This window comes from Sus scrofa, chromosome 1, assembly GCF_000003025.6.
Source record: "Sus scrofa isolate TJ Tabasco breed Duroc chromosome 1, Sscrofa11.1, whole genome shotgun sequence".
In the NCBI taxonomy this organism is placed as follows: domain Eukaryota; kingdom Metazoa; phylum Chordata; class Mammalia; order Artiodactyla; family Suidae; genus Sus; species Sus scrofa.
In genome coordinates, this window is record NC_010443.5 from 240015781 (window position 1) to 240034978 (window position 19198).

The 19198-nt window shown below is 49.3% G+C and overlaps 1 protein-coding gene across 1 annotated transcript in view; it reads right to left on the reverse strand.

Annotated features, from left to right (window-relative positions):
- The window catches only part of TBC1D2 (TBC1 domain family member 2), a 48330-nt gene that overhangs the window by 14183 nt on the left and 14949 nt on the right, over positions 1–19198 (reverse strand). Inside the window, 8 exon segments of the mRNA XM_021066519.1 lie at positions 559–598; positions 601–735; positions 738–764; positions 767–1032; positions 2037–2224; positions 4228–4338; positions 8123–8515; positions 16206–16402. Coding sequence (XP_020922178.1) covers positions 559–598; positions 601–735; positions 738–764; positions 767–1032; positions 2037–2224; positions 4228–4338; positions 8123–8515; positions 16206–16402 — 1357 coding nt within the window.

Sequence of the window (19198 nt, forward strand, 5' to 3'; positions counted from 1 at the left end):
TTTTTTTCTCCTCTGAGTGGATTTTGTTTAAAGCAATGATATCTGACTCAGGCAGTCATGTAATTTGTGAGCTGGCTGTGTGCTACACAGCCCCAGGGGCCCCGCTCATGTGCTCTCTATGGGAGTGGCACCACCCTGAGGACAAATAAGGATAGGGCATGGGACAGGGAACCAAGGCTCTGGTCCAATTTTTTTTTTTTTTTTTAAATGGCTGCACCGCAGCTTATGGAAGTTCTTGGGCCAGGGATTGAATCTCAGCTACAGCTGCAGTCTACACTGCAGCTGTGGCAACACCGGATTCTTTAACCCATTGTGCAGGGCCAGGGATTGAACTGCACCTGTGCAGCAACTTGAGCCGCTGCAGTTGGATCCTTAACCTACTGTGCCACAGCAGTAACTCCCCAACTCTGTCTTGAACATGTCCTTTCACCTGCTTGTCCCCATCTGTACAGTGGGGACCAAGCCTCCTGAATTGCCCTCTCCAGGTCGTTGCAAAGCTCCAAAGAGAGAGTTCTCTTGGAAGGTAGAGGCTGGGCCCTCAGTGGGGCTATGGCTCACCTGTTTAGGCCCTGACAGTAGCCGATGGTAGGGTTCTGCAGGAGAAGGCCAGCAGCACCCGGCGGAGCTTGTCAGGGAAGCTGGAGGTGGGACAGGTGAAATGCTTGTTGTTGGGGAAGGTCCGGTTCAGATCCAGCTCAATCTGGCGGGCAGCGGGGTGCTTGCAGGCCTGGCCCGGGTTAGCAACTCCTGGTAGCGGCCGGGGCCTGTAGGTGCTGGACGCGGAGGTGGACCAGCCACCTCCAGACACGTGGCCGGTGCTCGCGGGGCACGCCTGCCCGCAGCAGCTGCTTGAGCTCTGCTGAGGGTGCCAGCTTGCCCAGGGCAGCCCAGCGCTCCCGCAGTGGCTGCTCCACAGCCTCGTGGGCCAGCAGGTGGTGGGAATGCACCTCCAATGCCTGAATCTTGGCCAACAGCTTCAGGTCTTCCACCTCGTAGTTGGGCACCGTCAGGAAGCCATACTCGTCATACTCACTGCCAGCAAAATCCCACATCAGTGACACCTTGCAAGGCCTTTCCCCAGATAAAGGGTGGCAGGGATAAAGTGGGCCCTGGGTAGGGATCCCGCCTGGGCTTCACTGCAGGTTGGCCATGCAAATCAAGGCAGGGTCACTTCAGGGTTCCGAACCTCAGTTTGCTCTGTGCAATGGGTGCAGGAACTCCTGTTCTGCCTCATGAAGACCCAGTGAGATCCTCTGATGTGAACTGCTAGGGGCTAGATGGTGTCTGGTACATGGCATGTGCTGAAAAGTTACTTATTCATTCATTCTGTGCCAATATAAAGGACTCTCAATAAGAGAGTCCTGTACTGCCTTAGGCCCAAGGAGTCCTGTACTGCCATTACAGAATGCCATGTCCACAGCCAGTAAGCCCAAGGATGGATGGGGAACAGAGAGCCCCAACAATAAGCAGAAGAGAGCTGGGGACCTATTCCAGCTGGCCTTTTACTGAGCCAACATTTATTTGCCCCTATTATGTGCTCTGCTTGTGCTATCTCACTGAATCCTCATGATCCTGCAAAGCAGGGGACTTGGCCCACATTATATGGAGGCTGAATATGAGGCTCGGAAAAGTAAAGTGACTTGTCCAAGGTCACACAATGAGAAAGCCTGGTCTGGCTCCAAAGCTTGGGTTCCAGCCACTGGATCATCCAGCCTCTAGGGGCCTTTGACCCCAGCCACAGTCCCTTCCATTATATTTAACTGCCCAGATAACTGTCCTCAGCAAGGACTTGGCTCAGAGGAGGCAACTAGCTTATCTCCCCTCCTCTCCTCTGACAGACACCTCTGGGAGGCAGCCTGGGGAAGTGAAAAATACAGAAGTCTGGAGGCAGGCCCGTGTCAGATGCACTAATGTGCTGTGTGGCCTTGGGCAAGGTGGCTGGCTCCTCTGAGCCTGCACAGAGGGCACAGAGTGCTAGCACACAGGGCAGCTGGTGGCCCCCAGGGCACGCAGACCCAGCCCTGTTCTGGGCTTACCTGATGGGGCTCAGCATGACGCTCTCAGCTGAGGCCTCGCTGGCTTCCCATTGCAGCGCCTCCTGGATAAGCTGCCTCAGCAGCTCCGAGCACTCACCAGCCTTGACCCCCATGGCCTCCTGCAACCTCCGTAGCCCTGCCAGGTACTTGCTTTCCACCTGGCAGTTCTTGGCTTGGAGGTAGGCACACTGTGGGAGGGAGGGTTGGGGCTGGTTATGCCACTGGTTGGGCTTGAGGTCTGACTGGCTTTAGGCAGTCCACCCCTTCTTCCAGCTCTCATCTTCCATCCCCCACCCCAGCCATTCAAGTAAGGGCAAGGAGATGGGCCCTGAACCCAAGGGTTTAGAGCAAGGCAGAAAGGGCTCCAGGCAAAAGGGGGCAGGGCTGGGTTCTGAGAAGAAAGGAGAGATAGTCAGGGGCAGCACAGGCTCTTGCATGGCCTACAGTCCATCCTGTTTCAGCCACTGCAGGCTATGTGACCTATGGCAAGTTACTTAAGCTCTCTGTGCCATAACTTTATCTGAACAATGGGGATGATACAGAGTCTGCCTCAGAATTCTTGTGTACTACTCAGATGAGCCAATGCATGTAAAGGCCTTCCAGGCACTTGGCTTAGAGCATGCTGCCCTTAGGTGGTACATCTGAGCACTGCCCAGGGGACAGACATAGAGCTCTGGACACTGTCCTTGTGCCTCCTGCTGCCACTATGTGGGCTTTCTCTTTTCCTCCAACACACCTCCTCTCTCCCACCTCCTGGAACACAGTACATATTCTCCATCTGCCTACCCCTATATCTTCCTTTTTCTTGGTTTACCTTGTGATATTTTGTTGCAAACTGAACATCTGAACCTAATAGGGTGGTGGAATTAGTTAAGAAAGCTCAGCTGAAAAAGGAGTAGAGACAGGCCGGAATGGGGAGCTCTCAGGCCCTGCCACAGGCATCATCGATTGCTCCGGAGGAAGAGATGTACATGTGCATCTCTGACAGTAGGTGCCTCTACTTTACTCTCCAGCAGGTAGAACACTCTCCATCCCAGGACAGCCAGCCAGTCAGGAACGGTAGCAATCCAACCAGTGAGAAGCCTCTATACGTGGGACTCCTAGTTTCCTCTAATGGATTTTTGGGTAGCATGACTCCTCCCAACCCCTCCCTTTTCCCTATAAAAAGGAAGTTCCGGAGTTCCCGTCGTGGCGCAGTGGTTAACGAATCCGACTAGGAACCATGAGGTTTCGGGTTTGATCCCTGGCCTTGCTCAGTGGGTTAAGGATCTGGCGTTGCCGTGAGCTGTGGTGTAGGTCACAGACGTGGCTTGGATCTGGCATTGCTGTGGCTGTGGCATAGGCCGGTGGATACAGCTCTGATTTGACCCCTAGCCTGGGAACCTCCATATGCCATGAGAGCGGCCCAAGAAATGGCAAAAAGACAAAAAACAAACAAAACAAAACAAAAAAGCAAGTTCCCTTTCCTTGTTCCCTGAATTTACCTGTGGTTCACCATAGTTCATGTATCCTGAATAGTAATTCCTCTGGTTAGCCCCGAATAAGCTTGCTTTTGCTGGTAAACAACTAGCTATAATATTATTAAAGTTGACAGTGGTAACTCTGGAAATTGGATTCTCCCTCTTCCTTAGGGTTTGCTGGGTTTTTTTGTTGGTGGTGGTGGTGGTTTTTTTTTGTTTTTTTTTTTGTTTTTTTTTTTTTTGTTGTTGTTGTGGGCTGCCTCTGTGCCAAGGACCAGTCTTGAGGTATAAACTTAAGTTCATCTTAGGTCTTTTCCGAATCTTACCCTGGGCATGCATGGTTACTTTCTAATTTTTCCCAAATTTGCAGTTGTTTTGGAATGTAGAGTCTTTAATACCTGGTTCCCAAAGGGGAAAAAGAGAAATATAAAAGGAGGTAAAGGGTGCTGGCCTTTTAAATTCCCTAGCAGTTACTTTAGGGGGCCTGGGGCATGCAGGAAAGTGGAGAGGTGCAACAGTATTGGCTGCTTGCCTCTTCCTTTGCTCCTCTGTGATCAGAAGCAGCAGTAGGCAGAGCACAGACCCTTGACATTTGGAAGACAGCTCATGAAGGGCAAGGTCTAGAGGGAGAGCAGTCAGGTAATGAGAGAGTGAGACAGTGGTGAGATGGTTCGAGGACTGGAAGGGCAGCTGGGAACAGAGATGGCCAGAACAGGGCTCCCGTCCCTCACCTTCATCAGGAGGGCCTTCTCCTTTTCAGCCGCCTTTCTCCAGATCTTTGTGACTTGGTGGATCTCAGAGTTGAGAAAGCGATTCTGGGTCCGGTATGCTTCCATGTCATCCTGGAGAAGACAGCAAAGCATTTAATGAGCTGCACCATAACATCTCCCTGGTCCTTGAGCAAGCTACCAAAACTTCCTTCCTTTTGAAATTTCCAATAATGGCAAGAGAAGGGAAGTTTGAGAGAAAAAAAATATTGCTAATAGCTCTCTTCTCTAATCCTCATTCCAGCATGATATGGTGGAGAGAGCACTAAGCTTGCAGTTCAAGTCCTGGCTCTGACTTTCTGGCTGGGAGGCCTCACTGAACTACTCTGACCCTCTGTTTCCTCATCTGTAAAAGCGGCAAGTACCACCTATCCCACTTGGCAGCTGGAGACTAAGTAAGGTAAAGTGCACATTAAGCACAAGGACCAAAACACAACAAACATTCAAGTATTTCTTTTTTGAATAAACATTTTATCATATATTGGTGATAATACTGAACAATTTTTTTTTTTTTTTTTTGGTCTTTTCTAAGGCCACACTAGCGGCATATGGAGGTTCCCAGGCTAGGGGTCTAATTGGAACTGTAGCCACTGGCCTACACCAGAGCCACAGCAACATGGGATCCGAGCCACGTCTGCAACCCACACCACAGCTCATGGCAACACCGGATCCTTAACCCACTGAGCGAGGCCAGGGATCAAACCTGCAACCTCATGGTTCCTAGTCGGACTCGTTAACCACTGAGCCAGGACAGGAACTCCCAATATATTGAACAATTTTGAGTGAACATTTTTTCACTTAGTGTCACTTTGTAGATTCTTTTCTATGTTGCTACAGAAGCTTCCCCATTATCATTTTTAATGTCTGATGACTATTCTGCTAGGTGAGTTTACTATAATTTAGATATACTCTTTCTCCTGTTGTTTTTTTCATTTGAGCCCTGGGTAATTTTGGTTTGTTTCTACTATAAATAAAGCTATGATGCTTATCTCTGAGCTTAAAGTTTTCCTCCTGCAAGCTAATCCAGTGGGTATGCATGGAGAAGCTGGCCACACACTGGGGGGGTCAAGCAGGAGGCTGAGCCTCAGAAAGAGCAGCTGTACTCATGGCTCTCGATCTTTACCCTGCTTGGGTGGACACTGCAGGAGCAACAGGTGATACATGCTCACAGTGATACCTAGTAATTCCGGGGCATTTACCAGCAGAAACTCAGCTCCTTTCTCCTTCATTTAAGAAAATGTACTGTGCTGTAGGTGAGTATGAGAGAGAACCGCAGGTATGACTTTGGATAGGCCTTGGTTTATCTGGAAATTAAGAACGGCACACCTAGCCTGTGGCACTTCATTATCAGGGATGCATCACTTGCGCACAGCTCACAGGCCATCCTGACCCTCTTCATTCTGGCCAAGATCCCTCCCAGCCCAGAAGCTCCAATTCATGGCCAGGGGCTCTCCAAGGCTTTGGGCCTGTTGCACAGGGCAGCCTGCTTGCAGCCAGACAGGGAGGGCCAGTATGAATGCCCCTTGGGGCAGCCATGACCCTGGGTGGAGGTGGCAGCCAGGAACATTCGGCTCATTGCCCTACCTTGAGTGTTCTTCTTGGCTCAGAACTGTAGGGAGGAAAAAGAGAGACCTCAGAGAAGAGAAAAGCCGTATCACTGTCACCAGTAAAGCCAAAGAGGAAAACACAACTGGAGAAAGGGGACAAGGAAGAAGAGAGTCTCCCGCCTGCCTTCACAGGGACCAGGGACTCTGGAATCCTCATTGGGAAATGCTGTGTGGACTAGCCTTTGTTCTGGTGGGAAAAGCAGTGTATTGGACGTGCAGAGACCCAGGGTCTAGCTGCAACCCTGCTGCTTGTGCTGTGTGACCCTGGACGGGTCCTTTCCCTTCTCTTGGGCTCAGCTGACCCTGGCAGAGAAGGAGGGGGCAGACTAGATCTCTGATGTTCCAGAGGTCAGTGATTCTTCTCTCACACTGACAGTTTCAATAATAAGGGGACGTTTCCTTAAAGTTGGGTGCCCTTAGCCACAAGACCAAATAGGAAATGGGAACATGCTCTGTCCTAAAACTTAAAGACAGTGGAGTTTTGATGGGTCTTCTATTTTTTTTTTTTACACATTAGACACCTAAAGGCTAAAAAAATAAGGGACTCTAGTACATGCAGCTCTTACTAGCACAAAATACCTCCGAGGTGTCAGCTGAAGGACAGATAGCTTTCTAACAACCTCTGAGGAGCAGCTGTAAATGTAAGCATATTAATGCGAATTGTACTCAGTCTCTTCCTATCTGGCTCATTGATAAATTCCTGAACATGCAAACTCAGGGGCATGCTCAGTCTCCTAGGTGCACCCATGCTTCCGATCAGCTTTCTGAGGCAGTCTGGAGGCAGCCAGCCAGTCTCTCTCTCTCAGCTCACCCCACCCTCTCGCTGCTACCCTCCCTTCCTCCCGCCCCAACTAGGTCTTCAGACAGTAGATTCCAGCAGGACAGGCGCAGAAAGAAGATACTTAGCAGCTCCGAGGAGGGGCAGAAAGCAATCCGAAGGAAGCAATTTTCACTACTATGTGAGAGACTGATAGCTTTCTAACAACCTAACTGCATCTGCATTTGAAAGGTTTTGTTATCATTCTGAACTCCAAAGAATCTCTGACTTTAGACTAAATAAGGGAAAAGGTTCGAGACTGGTTATGTGGTTTTTTTCATGCTGAAAGTAAGGGAAGGGAATCTGGGTCTCACGTCATCTTCTGTCCTAACAAGTCTGTGTACAGAAGGACTGGTTAGGCCATGTTATACAAAGGTGAGATAACTTGCTTGGGGTCATACAGTTGGTAAGAGGCACTCTGCCTGACTTCAGAATTTGGGGGAATGGCTACTGTGCCCCACTGCCCACTGGTCTCTCAAAAGCTCCCAGATTTCTCTTTTTTTCTTTCCCCTGCTCACCCTTGCAGCAGTAGTTCTTTGATGCAGCAGCACGGAGTTCCATGGTAATCCAAGGTGTACACTGTGGCTGTGAGTGACCGGTTGGGGCAGGACTGACTCAGGCTATATGGCTGCCTTTAGGGACAGTGGGGACTATGAGCACCAATCCCCAGCCTCAGGCCTCCAAGTGGTCTGGCAGCTCTTGTCACCACTCTCCAGAGAGGAGGCGCGGCAGGTTTCACCCCTAAAGTAAAGTTCCTGCCCCGTGTTGCAGCTGGTCCTTAAAGAATGGGGCGGCCTTTCCTGAGTGAGAGCCGCAGCCTGGGCGAGGATGAGGCATGCTACCCTGGGCAAGTTACCTCACCTTTCTTAGCCCCAGTATTCTCATCTGTAAAGCGGGGAGCACATAAGCAGCTGTCTCACAGGGCTGGTGCGAGGATTAAATGAAGTGATGCAAGTAAAGCACTTAATGACAGTGTCTGCCCACAGCAAACAGTCTGTAAGTTGGAGGAGCCATGACTGCTGTTATTGTGAGCAAGCCATAGCCAGTCACAGGTCACCTGTGTGCAGCACTGCTAGGGAGGGCTGCCGGGCACCTTGGAGGCTCCTGAGAACATCAGTGTGACCCTACAGGAGGCTGACCATGCCAAGCCCCCAAGCACTTAGGAGTCTGAACTCTTATCTTCAGGTCTTTCATCTCTAATTTGATAATTTGGAGATACCTTTATGTTCAACCTAGGATATCGTGAAAAGGTCAGGTTGCATCAGACCTTCTGGTTAAGAAAGTGAAGAAGTGTGTAGCACCATTTCCATCAATATCTATTTCAAATATGACTACTCCAGTATTAAGAAGTACCCGGCTCTATCTAGAAAACCCTTAGGGTAGAGAGTGGTGCCCTCCCCAAGAGCCCAGGGCCTGGAGGAAGGGGCCTTCCTACCTTCAGGTGCTCCATCTTCTCCTGCTGGCTCAGGAAATCCCTGCTGGCCTCCTCTGGGGGCGTGGGGGACTGGTGAGGGGGATGCATGAAGTCCTGGGTGACCTTCTCAGAGAGCTTGCAGATGACCTGCTGCTTGGCTTGGTTCTTGTCCATGAGCAGCTGCACATGCTGCTGCAGTTCCTGCACCTGCTGCTCCCGCAGGCTTGCCATCTGCAACAGGCTCTCCCGCTCCTGCTCCAGGGCCTCCACCCGCTTGCCCAGCTCTGCGATCTGCCGCACTTTGTGCCGCACTAGCTCCAGCCGGTCCTTGTCCTCAGCTGCTAGGTACGCTCCAGACACCCTCTTCTCCTGCTGGGCAGCCTCCAGCGCCTTGTGAAGGATCTTCACCAGCTCCTGGGAGGGAAAAGGGAAGTGCCTGGTGACTCGGGGAAGGCTGAGTAGGTGTCAGAGGTGAGGCGTACGCTGTCATCAGTTCTCCTAAGAGCCCCGAGAGGTGACTGGCGTCAACCCCTGGGGCATCTTATTCCAGCATCCACATTCTCTCTTTCTGTTTAAAAGAGTTTTAATTGGACACATGGTGCCCCAGCCAAAGACTACATGTATCCCAGCCAAGCTCAGCTAGACGTGGCCAAGTGACTATTCTGCCGAGAAGTGCTGATGGGGCGCTTTTGGGTCATACCTTCAAAACTACTACACACACGGTCCTGCCTCAGTTCCCTTTCCTTCTGGCTGGGAAATAGCAAGAACTAGAGTAGCTGTGTTAGGCTCACAAGCAGAAGCTGCATTTTGAGGATGGCATAGCTGCCTCACCAGCCTGGAATTGAGCACTTATCTCTGGATTCTACACTGTCAGAGAGGAATAAACTTTCAATTTGATTTAGGCTACAGCACTCTAAGGCTTGTTTGTTACAGCAACTGAGTCTGTACCCTGGCCAATACTGTCTGTTTCAGAGTTGGACAATCTGAGGAATTCCAGCAGAGTGGGATTTAATCCCAAGTCATCCAGATGCCGAGCAGCCTGTGCTCAGTCAGTAAAGAAAGCAGGGTTGGCAGTGGCATCGCATGTGGGCATGGCTTCTCTCTCACTCCTGAGGGAGATCACTAATTACTTTCAGTACTCTTTCCTGCTAAGCCTTGTTGAGGCTCAAAATCCTTCTGAACAAGGTATTCAGGCAGTCACTACCAGTTGAGCTGAGGCATCATTAGAGGAGACACGCTGGCAGTTCTTACACCAAGCGACACACTTGGTCTCATTCAACCCATCTGTGCCCACTGCTCAGCCCACCACATGATACCTGCAAGGCTGGTGCAAAGAAATGCAAGGGAGTTCAGAAGCAACAGACTTTGATTTATTCCTTGGCAGGGGCACCTGATTCGTGTGGAAATTCAAGGTTTGGCTCCTTGTACCTTCCAGCTTCCAACCTCCCCAGCACTCAGGGACCTCTTCTGCCCAAAGCAGGGATGTGAATTCATTCAGCAGGATCAGAGTATCAGATGCCAGGGAGCCCACGTGAACCTAAGACCTGGCCATTAGGGCCTTTAGGTCACACTGCCGGGCTCCGTGCCAGTCTCATCCGGAAAAACATGATTTCCTGGATCTGCATTAACTGTATGCATGCCAAAGTAATTAAATGAACGATTGGCTGGATAAGGTTATTGCTAAGAACAATTCCATTTTGGAGAACTGCCCCAAACCATGACTATTTGAGAAGCTAATGACAAAACTAAATTAGCACATGTCTTCTGAAACCTTGGTACTAGTGACTGCCCCTGCTCTTGTTCTCTCTCTTCTATCCATGTATCCAACCTTTATCAAGCACCCGCTCAGTTCCAGATCCCATGCCAGGCCCTGGGACCCAGAAAGGGACCAGTCATAGTTCCCACCTTCAAGGACCAAAAAGGCTGGTGGAAGCAAAAGTGAACCATGGAACAATGTACTGCAAGGGGGGAGCAAGGGTGTTTGTGGGCCCAGGGAAGTGAGCAGTAACTTCTGCCTGGGAGAGAGGGAGGGAAGTCCAGTAAGTACAGTCTGTAGAAAGGCAGAGCAGTTTACATTGATCCTAAAGAATGAGGAGGGACAGAGATGGTCAAACAGCAGGTGGGAGGTGAGGGACAGAAAGTGAGAACTGAGGGTTGGGAGGGCTTTCCAGACAGGGCAGAGTCAACAGCTTGAGCAAAGCTCAAAGGAAGGAAAGAACAGGTACGGAGCAGTGGGTCTTGGGTGTGGCAGGAAGGTAGGGTGGAAGGGTGGTTGCAAACCAAACTGGAATGTTTGGAATGAAGTAGTCAGCTTCCCAGGGCTGTGCAGAGAGAGATTAACATTCCTGTGGCTGCAGGATAACTGAGAAGCCTAGACCATTTTCTGGGTCAGCTGAGATTTGGAGATTACCTTGGGTAACTGCCTGGTGAAATAACCAACACCTGCCACTGTTCAGACTTGCCCTGGGCTCACAACCAGGTGGGTATCTCCCAACTTCAGGAGAGTCAACTCTGAAGCCCATTTCATTACATCAGCTGTCTCCCCACTTCCCACATCTTGGCTCTCAAAATCTAAGACCAAGACACCAGCCCAGGAGGCTGTCCTCCTACCCCAGGATCCCTGCAGTAGAATGAGAAAGGGAGAAAGGAACCCAGGAGCGGGATAGAGCCAGAGCAGGAAGTGTGAGATGAGGAGTGGGACTGGATCATCCATTCGGAAAACCTGGAGGCTGGACGGCCCTGGGAGATGACCTAACCCAGTCACCTCACTGTCACATGGGGAGGTTGAAACTCAAGAATGGAAGAGCGAGGCCTAAAAGGACCTGGTCCAGCAGTGGGAAAAACTGTGGCTACAACAGAGGGCTCCCAGCTCTAGTCCTAACATCCTTCACTGCTCCATGATGTGTAGGTAATGGACTTTGCACTGAAATGCTTTTTTCGATTTCTTTAAAAAATGGAACTAACTCATGTTCATAACAACATTACTCACAAAACCCAAGAGGTGGAAACAAACCAAGCATCTGTTGATGGTGAATGGATAAACAAAACATGGCATACAGGGAATGTTATTCCATCTTAAAAAGGAAGGAAATTCCATCACATGTCATAACACAGATGAACCTTGAGGACATTATGCTAGGTGAAAGAAGCCAGTCCCAAAATGCAAATATACATCAAGCAGAAATAATAAAAAGGAAACCTTGACTATCCCATTTGGAAGCTGCTTTTGTCCTTATGTGATGGCACCTCTCTGGATCAGTCATTATCAAGCAACATTATCACTTGTAAGGGTTCAAGAGTATTCCCTGGACAGACTACCCCAGTTCCCTTCATCCCACCTCCAGGGATGGTTGGTTTCCACTCCCATAGTCATAAGCAATGCCTCAGGACCAAGTTTTAGAAGTAGAAGAGTTGATCAATTGATACTTTCTAATATTTCTTTTTTTTTTTTTTTTTTTTTTTTTTTTTTGGCTTTTTGCCTTCTCTAGGGTTGCTCCCGCGGCATATGGAAGTTCCCATGGCTGTGGCTGTAGCTCCAATTAGACCCCTGGCCTGGGAACCTCCATATGCCATGGGTGTGGCCTAAAAAGTAAAAAAAAAAAAAAAAAAAAAAAAAAATAGGGGAGCCTCAGCTTTCTCATATGTAAATGGAGATAATGATCCCTATTCTACTGAGTGTCGCCTAAAGAATGAGAAAGTGTGGCAAGTGTCCTGTCCAAAGCTGAAACAGCCAGGGGCCCTCTCAACCCTCCCTCCGTGACCTCAGGCCCCAGGGGCGTATACTCTGAAGTCTCTGTATGCTGCAGTCTCTGGCTGGGGTTCCAGGGAAGTGAGAGGCTGCACTTTGCTCCCAAGTTTCCTTAGTTCCATGCCTTCACCAAGTAATCCTGAGTGAGCTAAGCTGGCCCCAGCCAGAGCCTGGGAGGGGCTCATCATTCCCGGCAGCCAACAGATGGCCAACATCACCACAAACAACAGCCTTCCATTTGCTGAAGCAGACAGCCTTCAGGCTGAGTGCAGTGCTGTCACCTCTGAAAGCCTGAGTCATCAGGCTAAGCTGCCATCTGGTATGTCTCCTAGAATCCAAGTCTCTTGTGGGGCCAGCGCTACAGGGGCCTGGGATGGATAATGGCTTAAGAGGTATCCAAATCACAGGGAGTGCATTCATTTTTCTGAGGAGTAGATGTAGTGCTTGCGTCTGGTACTAGGCTGTCCCTCGAGACTATGGAGGAGGTGGCCTGGATGTGAAGAGAGTCCTGGACCTTGGGAAGGAGACCAAGGCAGAGCCCTGGCTCTTCCACCTGAGTGACCATGGACAAGTCATTCGCCTTCTCTGAGACCCTTGAACATAGTGCAGTGAAACGGGCAGAAGCTTTAGAGGCAGAAAGACCAGAGCCTGAACCCTGGCTTAGCACCCAGGAGGCCTGGGCAGGCAGAACCTCTCAGAACCTCTGATTCTCTATGAGGAAAAGGAGAGGATAACAGCTGTGAAGATTAGAGATGGTGCATGGGAGGTGCCAGCCAGCTCTGTGCTGGAGCCACACTTCACACCAGCAGTTACTTGTGCTCACGTCTCCTCCCTACTGGATGCTGAGGTGCCCAAGGGCAGGGATTTGGCTTAGTGTAACTCTTGGCCCTCCATAGCATCCAACAGAATTTGAGATACAAATTCTTCTTCTTGATTTTTTTTTTTTTTTGGCTGCACCCACAGCATATGGAGGTTCCCAAGCTAATGGTCAAATTGGAGCTACAGCTGCCAGCCTATACCACAAGCACGACAATAAGGGATCTGAGCTGTGTCTGCGACCCACATCATAGCTCATGGCAATGCTGGATCCTTAACCCACTGAGCAAGGCCAGGTATTAAACCCGCATTCTTATGGAATATTAGTTGGGTTTGTAACCTGCTGAGCCACAACGGAACTCCCAAATGCAAATTCATAAAAAATCGCTAAAGCTATTGGCTGTGTCCACCTGGCCGGCTGAGTCAGGGCAAGATCCCAGTTCCCATGCCCTCTTATAGCCTAAGGCCGGAAGGTGGTGCCTTCCCACTGAAGAGACACAGGAGGGCCCCTTGTAAGTAGGGGCCCAGGAAGTCCTGGGGAGTTTCCCAACTGAGAAATTAGACTTAAAAGGTCTCAGCTGGAGAGCTGCTCTCTGACAAGCATTTTTGAGTACCTGGGGTCCCACTGGGTGCCCCAAGATTTTGCCAGCCTCTTCGGTCTTACCTCTGGGCCAAGAGCCAGTCTCTTTTTCTTATTCTTCCCTTTTGGTTTTGATATTTGTTTTGAAGGTGAAACTCCAGCATTGGTAGGGCTGGGGTCCCCTTTCCTAATGTGGAATGAAGGTTTTCATGGACTCTGCCCACTACTGCTATGCTCCACAAGCATGTTTCCAGGAGCCCCTCAGAAGGGTGCCTCATTCCTTGTAATGCAGGAAGGAATCAATGAGGACAGCAGGGAGTGCCACAGTAACAGCCAAAATCATCAAAGTCTGCATGTCTCGGGCAGCTTCTGGGTGCCAGGCACTGGGCTTTATGAATCCAGACACAGGCCTCCTCAGTAAACATGATTGTACTTCCATTTAAAGAGGAAGAAACCGAGGCTTAGAGAGGTTAAGGAACTTGCTCAGGGCCAGGACCATTTTATTTAAAGGCCTCTGCTCTGAATCACCCACTAGACTGAAGTGCATTTGGAAGATGGGTCGGAGAGCACACAATCTGCTCATCTCATGAGTCAAAAGCTAAACCCAGGAGTTCCCATCGTGGTGGAGTAGAAACGAATCCGATTAGGAACCATGAGGTTGTGGGCTCGATCCCTGGCCTCACTCAGTGGGTTAAGGATCCAGCATTGCCGTGAGCTGTGGTGTAGGTCAAAGATGTGGCTCTGATCTGGCGTTGCGGTAGCTCTGGCGAAGGCTGGCAGCAACAGCTCCGATTAGACCCCTAGCCTGGGAACCTCCATATGCCTCAGGTGCGGCCCAAAAAAGACAAAAGACAAAAAAAAAGGAAGCTAAACCCAGAGACTTGATGTCCCCACCATCTCTGTCCCAGGACAGGGTTGAGATCTGTTGGACAGTGAACTAGTAAGAAAGTCCAGATTTATTAATGCTCAAACAACTTCTTCCTGACATTTTCACTCTGACTGTAGGGGAGTTGTTAATATCCTGGGCCGCCCTTACTAATCTCCAAGAGTTTGTCTCATTACCGAAGAATGGAGAGTCCTCCAGGGCTGCATAGCCATCAGGGGCAAAGTGGAATGAAATCTAGGTCTCCTGGGCCTTTCCACTTCATCTGACAATTCATAATGCCTTAGAAGGAAAGGCCGAATCATGGGAGGCTGCCCACGTTTCCTAGAAAGAAGGAGAGGAAACAGGGAAAAGAGAGGTGGTGTTTACATTCTAGATTTCTCTTCCTTCTAAGATGGGTTTGGGGCTGCGGCTGTACTGGACCAGGGATTGGGAAGCTGCTATAGCTCAGCGTAGTGCCCTCAGCTCTCAGGAGCGGCCAGCAGCCTTAGGGCAGGGACACAAAGGTGACAGGGGGAAAAGAGTGGCAGCCGGGTTGCTAAGTGGCATTGGAGGAGACTTTACATGCTCGAAGACTGTATCCATGTGCTGGATGGAAGGCCTGCAGGGGCAGGGCTGTGTCTTTTCTCATTGTTTGTCCTCCAGCACCTAGAATGCTGCATATCTGTAACAGGGCCTCAATAAAGATTCAGTGAATAAACAAATGAATTGAGAACACATGAATGAATGAGTTTCCTCCTAGGAGGACAAGAATCACCAGCTGCTTCATTAAATATAACACCTGCCCTGCCTCTGCTGGTTTCTGTAGTAACTATTTAGGGGCACGAAAGGCAGAGGAGGGGCAAAACTCAGTGGGGAGAGCATTTTTTCTGGACTATATTCTCCAAAAATAGAGCAGAAAGGGAAAGAAGAAATCTATAAAGGGGAGAATATTCAGAAATAGACAGAGTACACCCCCCACCTCCCCAGAGAGCAAGAGGAGAAACAAAGCAGAAGGAGACTTAGGGCAGCCAAAGCTCAAGCATGAAAGCTTAGGCCTTCCTCTCAGAGGAAAAAGAGCCTGGGGCCTCAGTGGAGCCCATCACTGGAGCACCACAGGCAGCACCCTCGGGATTTTTGGTAACACCAATCTAGCTTAATCACGTTTACTATGCTCAGGAGAGCCTATAGTCCATGCTGCAGCCATGTGACCCTTACTACGTTATGAGGTCACCCCTGGATGTGAACGTGATTTATTCTCTGGGTTGTAGGATTTAATGATTTTAATGTCTGTGTATGTGTGTAATTTTTTTTTTTTTTTTTGGTCTTTTGTCCTTTTAGGGCTGCACCCGAGGCATATGGAGGTTCCCAGACTAGGGTCTAATCGGAGCTGTTACTGCTGGCCTACACCACAGCCACAGCAACGCCAGATGTGAGTCACATCTGTGACCTACACCACAGCTCACAGCAACGCAGAATCCTTAACCCACTGATCGAGGCCAGGGATCGAACCTGCAACCTCATGGTTCTTAGTCAGATTTGTTTCTGCTGCGCCACGACGGGAACTCCAGTTCTTGCTTTTCTTAACTGATGTCATTAACTTCTATCCCTGTGAAGCCTAAATCTTCCTCCCTGTCACTGCCTCCTGTTGGGCCTGGCTCAGCTCCCAGGCCACACAGACCTACCTGCCTTCTCTGTCCTGTAACAGTCCTTCAGTGATCGGCACCTGGTCAGATCTGCCAGCTACACCCTGCAGCTGCCAGGTCAAAGATTTCCCCCACACTCTTCCTTCTGTGACCCCTTCCAGGACCCTGCATGCAGATCACCCTCCTCCAAACACTGTCACTCTTTGGGTGTGTGCTCAGATCATGCACAGTCCCCAGGAGAGATCCAAGAGGCCTTGCCCTAGGTGACCTTCTGTCACCTAGTTTGAGTGACAACATGTCCCTACCTGATTAATAGCACAGCATTTCCAGTCACCTGCAGTTTGGCCCTTAAGGACCGCAGGCTGGCTAATGCATCATGTCAAGCTTGTCCCAAGGCTCCAGGCAGAGAAGAGTCCACTAGAGCCTGGGGCCTTTTTGGGGACAGAGCTTACCTTCTGAGCCTTTAGCTCCTTGGTGAGCATCAGAACCTGCTGCTCCAAGGCCAGTACTTTCTCATGGGCAGTTCGGTTCCGTGTGAGTCCTTCGGTGAAGAGTGGGAAGGTGTTGTTGTGGCGCTTGGCTTTCTGATTGAGGTTGGCAGTCAGTGAGAACTTGGGTGTAGGCTTGGGAGAATCTCCTGGATCTTTCCCTGCTCGAGAGGAGGAACACAGAGGTTATGATCATGATCAGCGGTCCTTCTCAAACGTGGGCTTGCTTTAGCACCTGGAAAGCTTGGTAAAATGCAGACTGGACCCTACTCCCAGAGCTTTCCATTCAGTAGGCCTGCAGCGGGCCTGAGAATTTGCATTTTTCAACTTCCTAGGTGATGCTGATACAGCTTGTCCAGGGATCATACTTTGAGAACCACTGGACTATATAAACATTATTTAAGGGGGAGAGAGTGGGAAGGATCGGGAGCTTGGGCTTATCAGACACAACTTAGAATAGATTTACAAGGAGATCCTGCTGAATAGCATTGAGAACTATGTCTAGATACTCATGTTGCAACAGAAGAAAGGGTGGGGGGAAAAATGTAATTGTAATGTATACATGTAAGGATAACCTGACCCCCTTGCTGTACAGTGGGAAAAGAAAAAAAAAAAAAAACATTATTTACTATTTACACTGTGCTGGCCAGTCATTTAGCCCATCCTCTAAACCGTGTCTGTCCCCTAGGCTGAGACCCCAGCCCGCGTGGGCTCTCTCACCCCACCCTGCTGGTGTTTACAAGGTGGCCACTTCCTCAGGCACAGGCCCAGGCAAGATGTCTTTTCTTCTTATTTCGGGATCCCACCTCTACCCTCTGGGCAATTTTCAAAGCACACAGCTCTGTCCACTGAGAGAAGCACAAAATATCTTTATTCTGCATTCTTGCCTTAGTGAGTAATTTAAACTCTCATTTGATTCTTATTGCAAGCTAAATGAGGAGACATATTTTCCACAGCCAAACAATATCTAAAGGCTGTATCCTTTTATTTCCTCTAGAGCCTGAGGCAGCAACCATGGCCCACAGTCCAGCTGTGGCCCCTGGCCTGTTCTTGTAAATAAAGTTTTTTTTTTGTTTGTTTTTTGTTTTTTTGTCTTTTTGCCATTTCTTTGGCTGTTCCCGCAGCACATGGAGGTTCCCAGGCTAGGGATCCAATCGGAGCTGTAGCTGCTGGCCTACACCAGAGCCACAGCAATGTGGGATCCGAGCCGCGTCTGCAACCTACACCACAGCTCATGACAACGCCAGATCCTTAACCCACTGAGCAAGGGCAGGGATCGAACCCACAACCTCATGGTTCCTAGTTGGATTCGTTAACCACTGCGCCATGACGGGAACTCCAATAAATAAAGTTTTACTGGAATATAGCCATGCCCATTTACTTGTGCATTGTCTGTATTGCTTTTACTCGACAAAGGCGGAGTCCAATACTGGCAACAGAGATTGCGTGTCCCACAATGTCTCCAGTATTTACTCTCTGGCTCTTTATGGAAAATGTGTGCCAACTGGTGCTAAATTTTGTTCTTTTTCTTTTTTGGCCCTGCCTGCAGCAAGTGGAAATTCCCAGGCCAGGGATTGAACCTGAGCTGTTGCAGTGACAACAGCAGGTCTTGTAACTCCCTGTGCCACAAGGGAACTCCACTAAATTTTATTTTTAAATCAAATTCAGTGTTAGAGAATCACTCACCCAGACTGTCTTGTCCTGCCCTGCTCCCAGCCTGTGCTTTATGGCTCTGCCATCAGCCTGCATCCAGGAATGTGTGATGCTGGAGTATATGGTCAAGGGACCCTGAGATTTTGATCACGTGGCACATATACAACATGTCCGTTATGAGGTCCCAACAGGAGAAATTCTCCTCAGCTCTCAGTGCAAGAAAAAAAGCTTTATTTCTTCCAAGAAAATATGTGTTTAGTCTTATGGACATTGGAAATAATGTAATCACTTGCATTTACCTCTTTGACTTGGCTGCTGAGAAGCTTAGAGCCACATTTGCTGCCCACCTTTGGTATGCTGTAGGATTTTTTCTTGAGTTTATCTAAATTTCCTAGCCTGAATTACTCATTTATCTTCTCCCTAATATACATTTTAATAAATTATACCCAGTCCTTTTGGGACTAAGATGTTAAAAATAAGGATGTGGTATAAGATCCCAGGGGAGGGGACAGGCAGGGCTTGCAGGATGAGCTGAATGACTTAGCACCTTTCTTCTGGGGACTAGGCCAAGAGTCAATCAAATGGTCTGGAACAGATAAAGAACTACTCTAGTGGGTGACAGGAAGTGAAACTCCTTGGCTTTGTTGAGTATAAGAACAGAACGGTCTTGTTCCAGACTTAAATCTGGTCGAGCCAGGTGGAAAGCAGCCTGCAGAGCTCAGAGGAACGCAATGCTTCTTTCTCTTTCCTGCCATGGGGGTCTAAGAGAGCACGGAGGCTCCCTGGAGCCCTGCTGGCCTCTGACAACACTACTGTCCACCACCCCAGGGCAGGCAGGGCAGGATCACTATGCCCATCTTACAGTTGGAAAATGAGGTCTAAGACAGTGCCCTAGGATTTCATCAGAGCACCTCAAGGGCTGACTGGGAGAGGAAGGCAAGTCCCCTTCAGTTATTAAATGAGGAGAAAAACAGTATCTACTGCTCAGATTGTTGTAAGGATTAACCAGGTTATTGCAGGTAAAGCGCTTAGTGCACACGGATGAAACTTGAAAAATCCTGCTGAGTAAAAGATGCCAATTACAAAGGACCACACATCGTAGATTCCATTTATATAAAATGCTCAGAATAGGCAAATCTATAGAGGCAGAAAGCAGATTAGTGGTTGCCTCTATAGCTGGAGGGAGATGGAGATTGAGAATGATAGTTGAGGGGTGCAGGGATTCTTCTGGGGTTAATAAAAATATTTTAAAATTGATTTTGTTGATGGTTGCACAACTCTGAATATACTGAAAGCCATTGAAA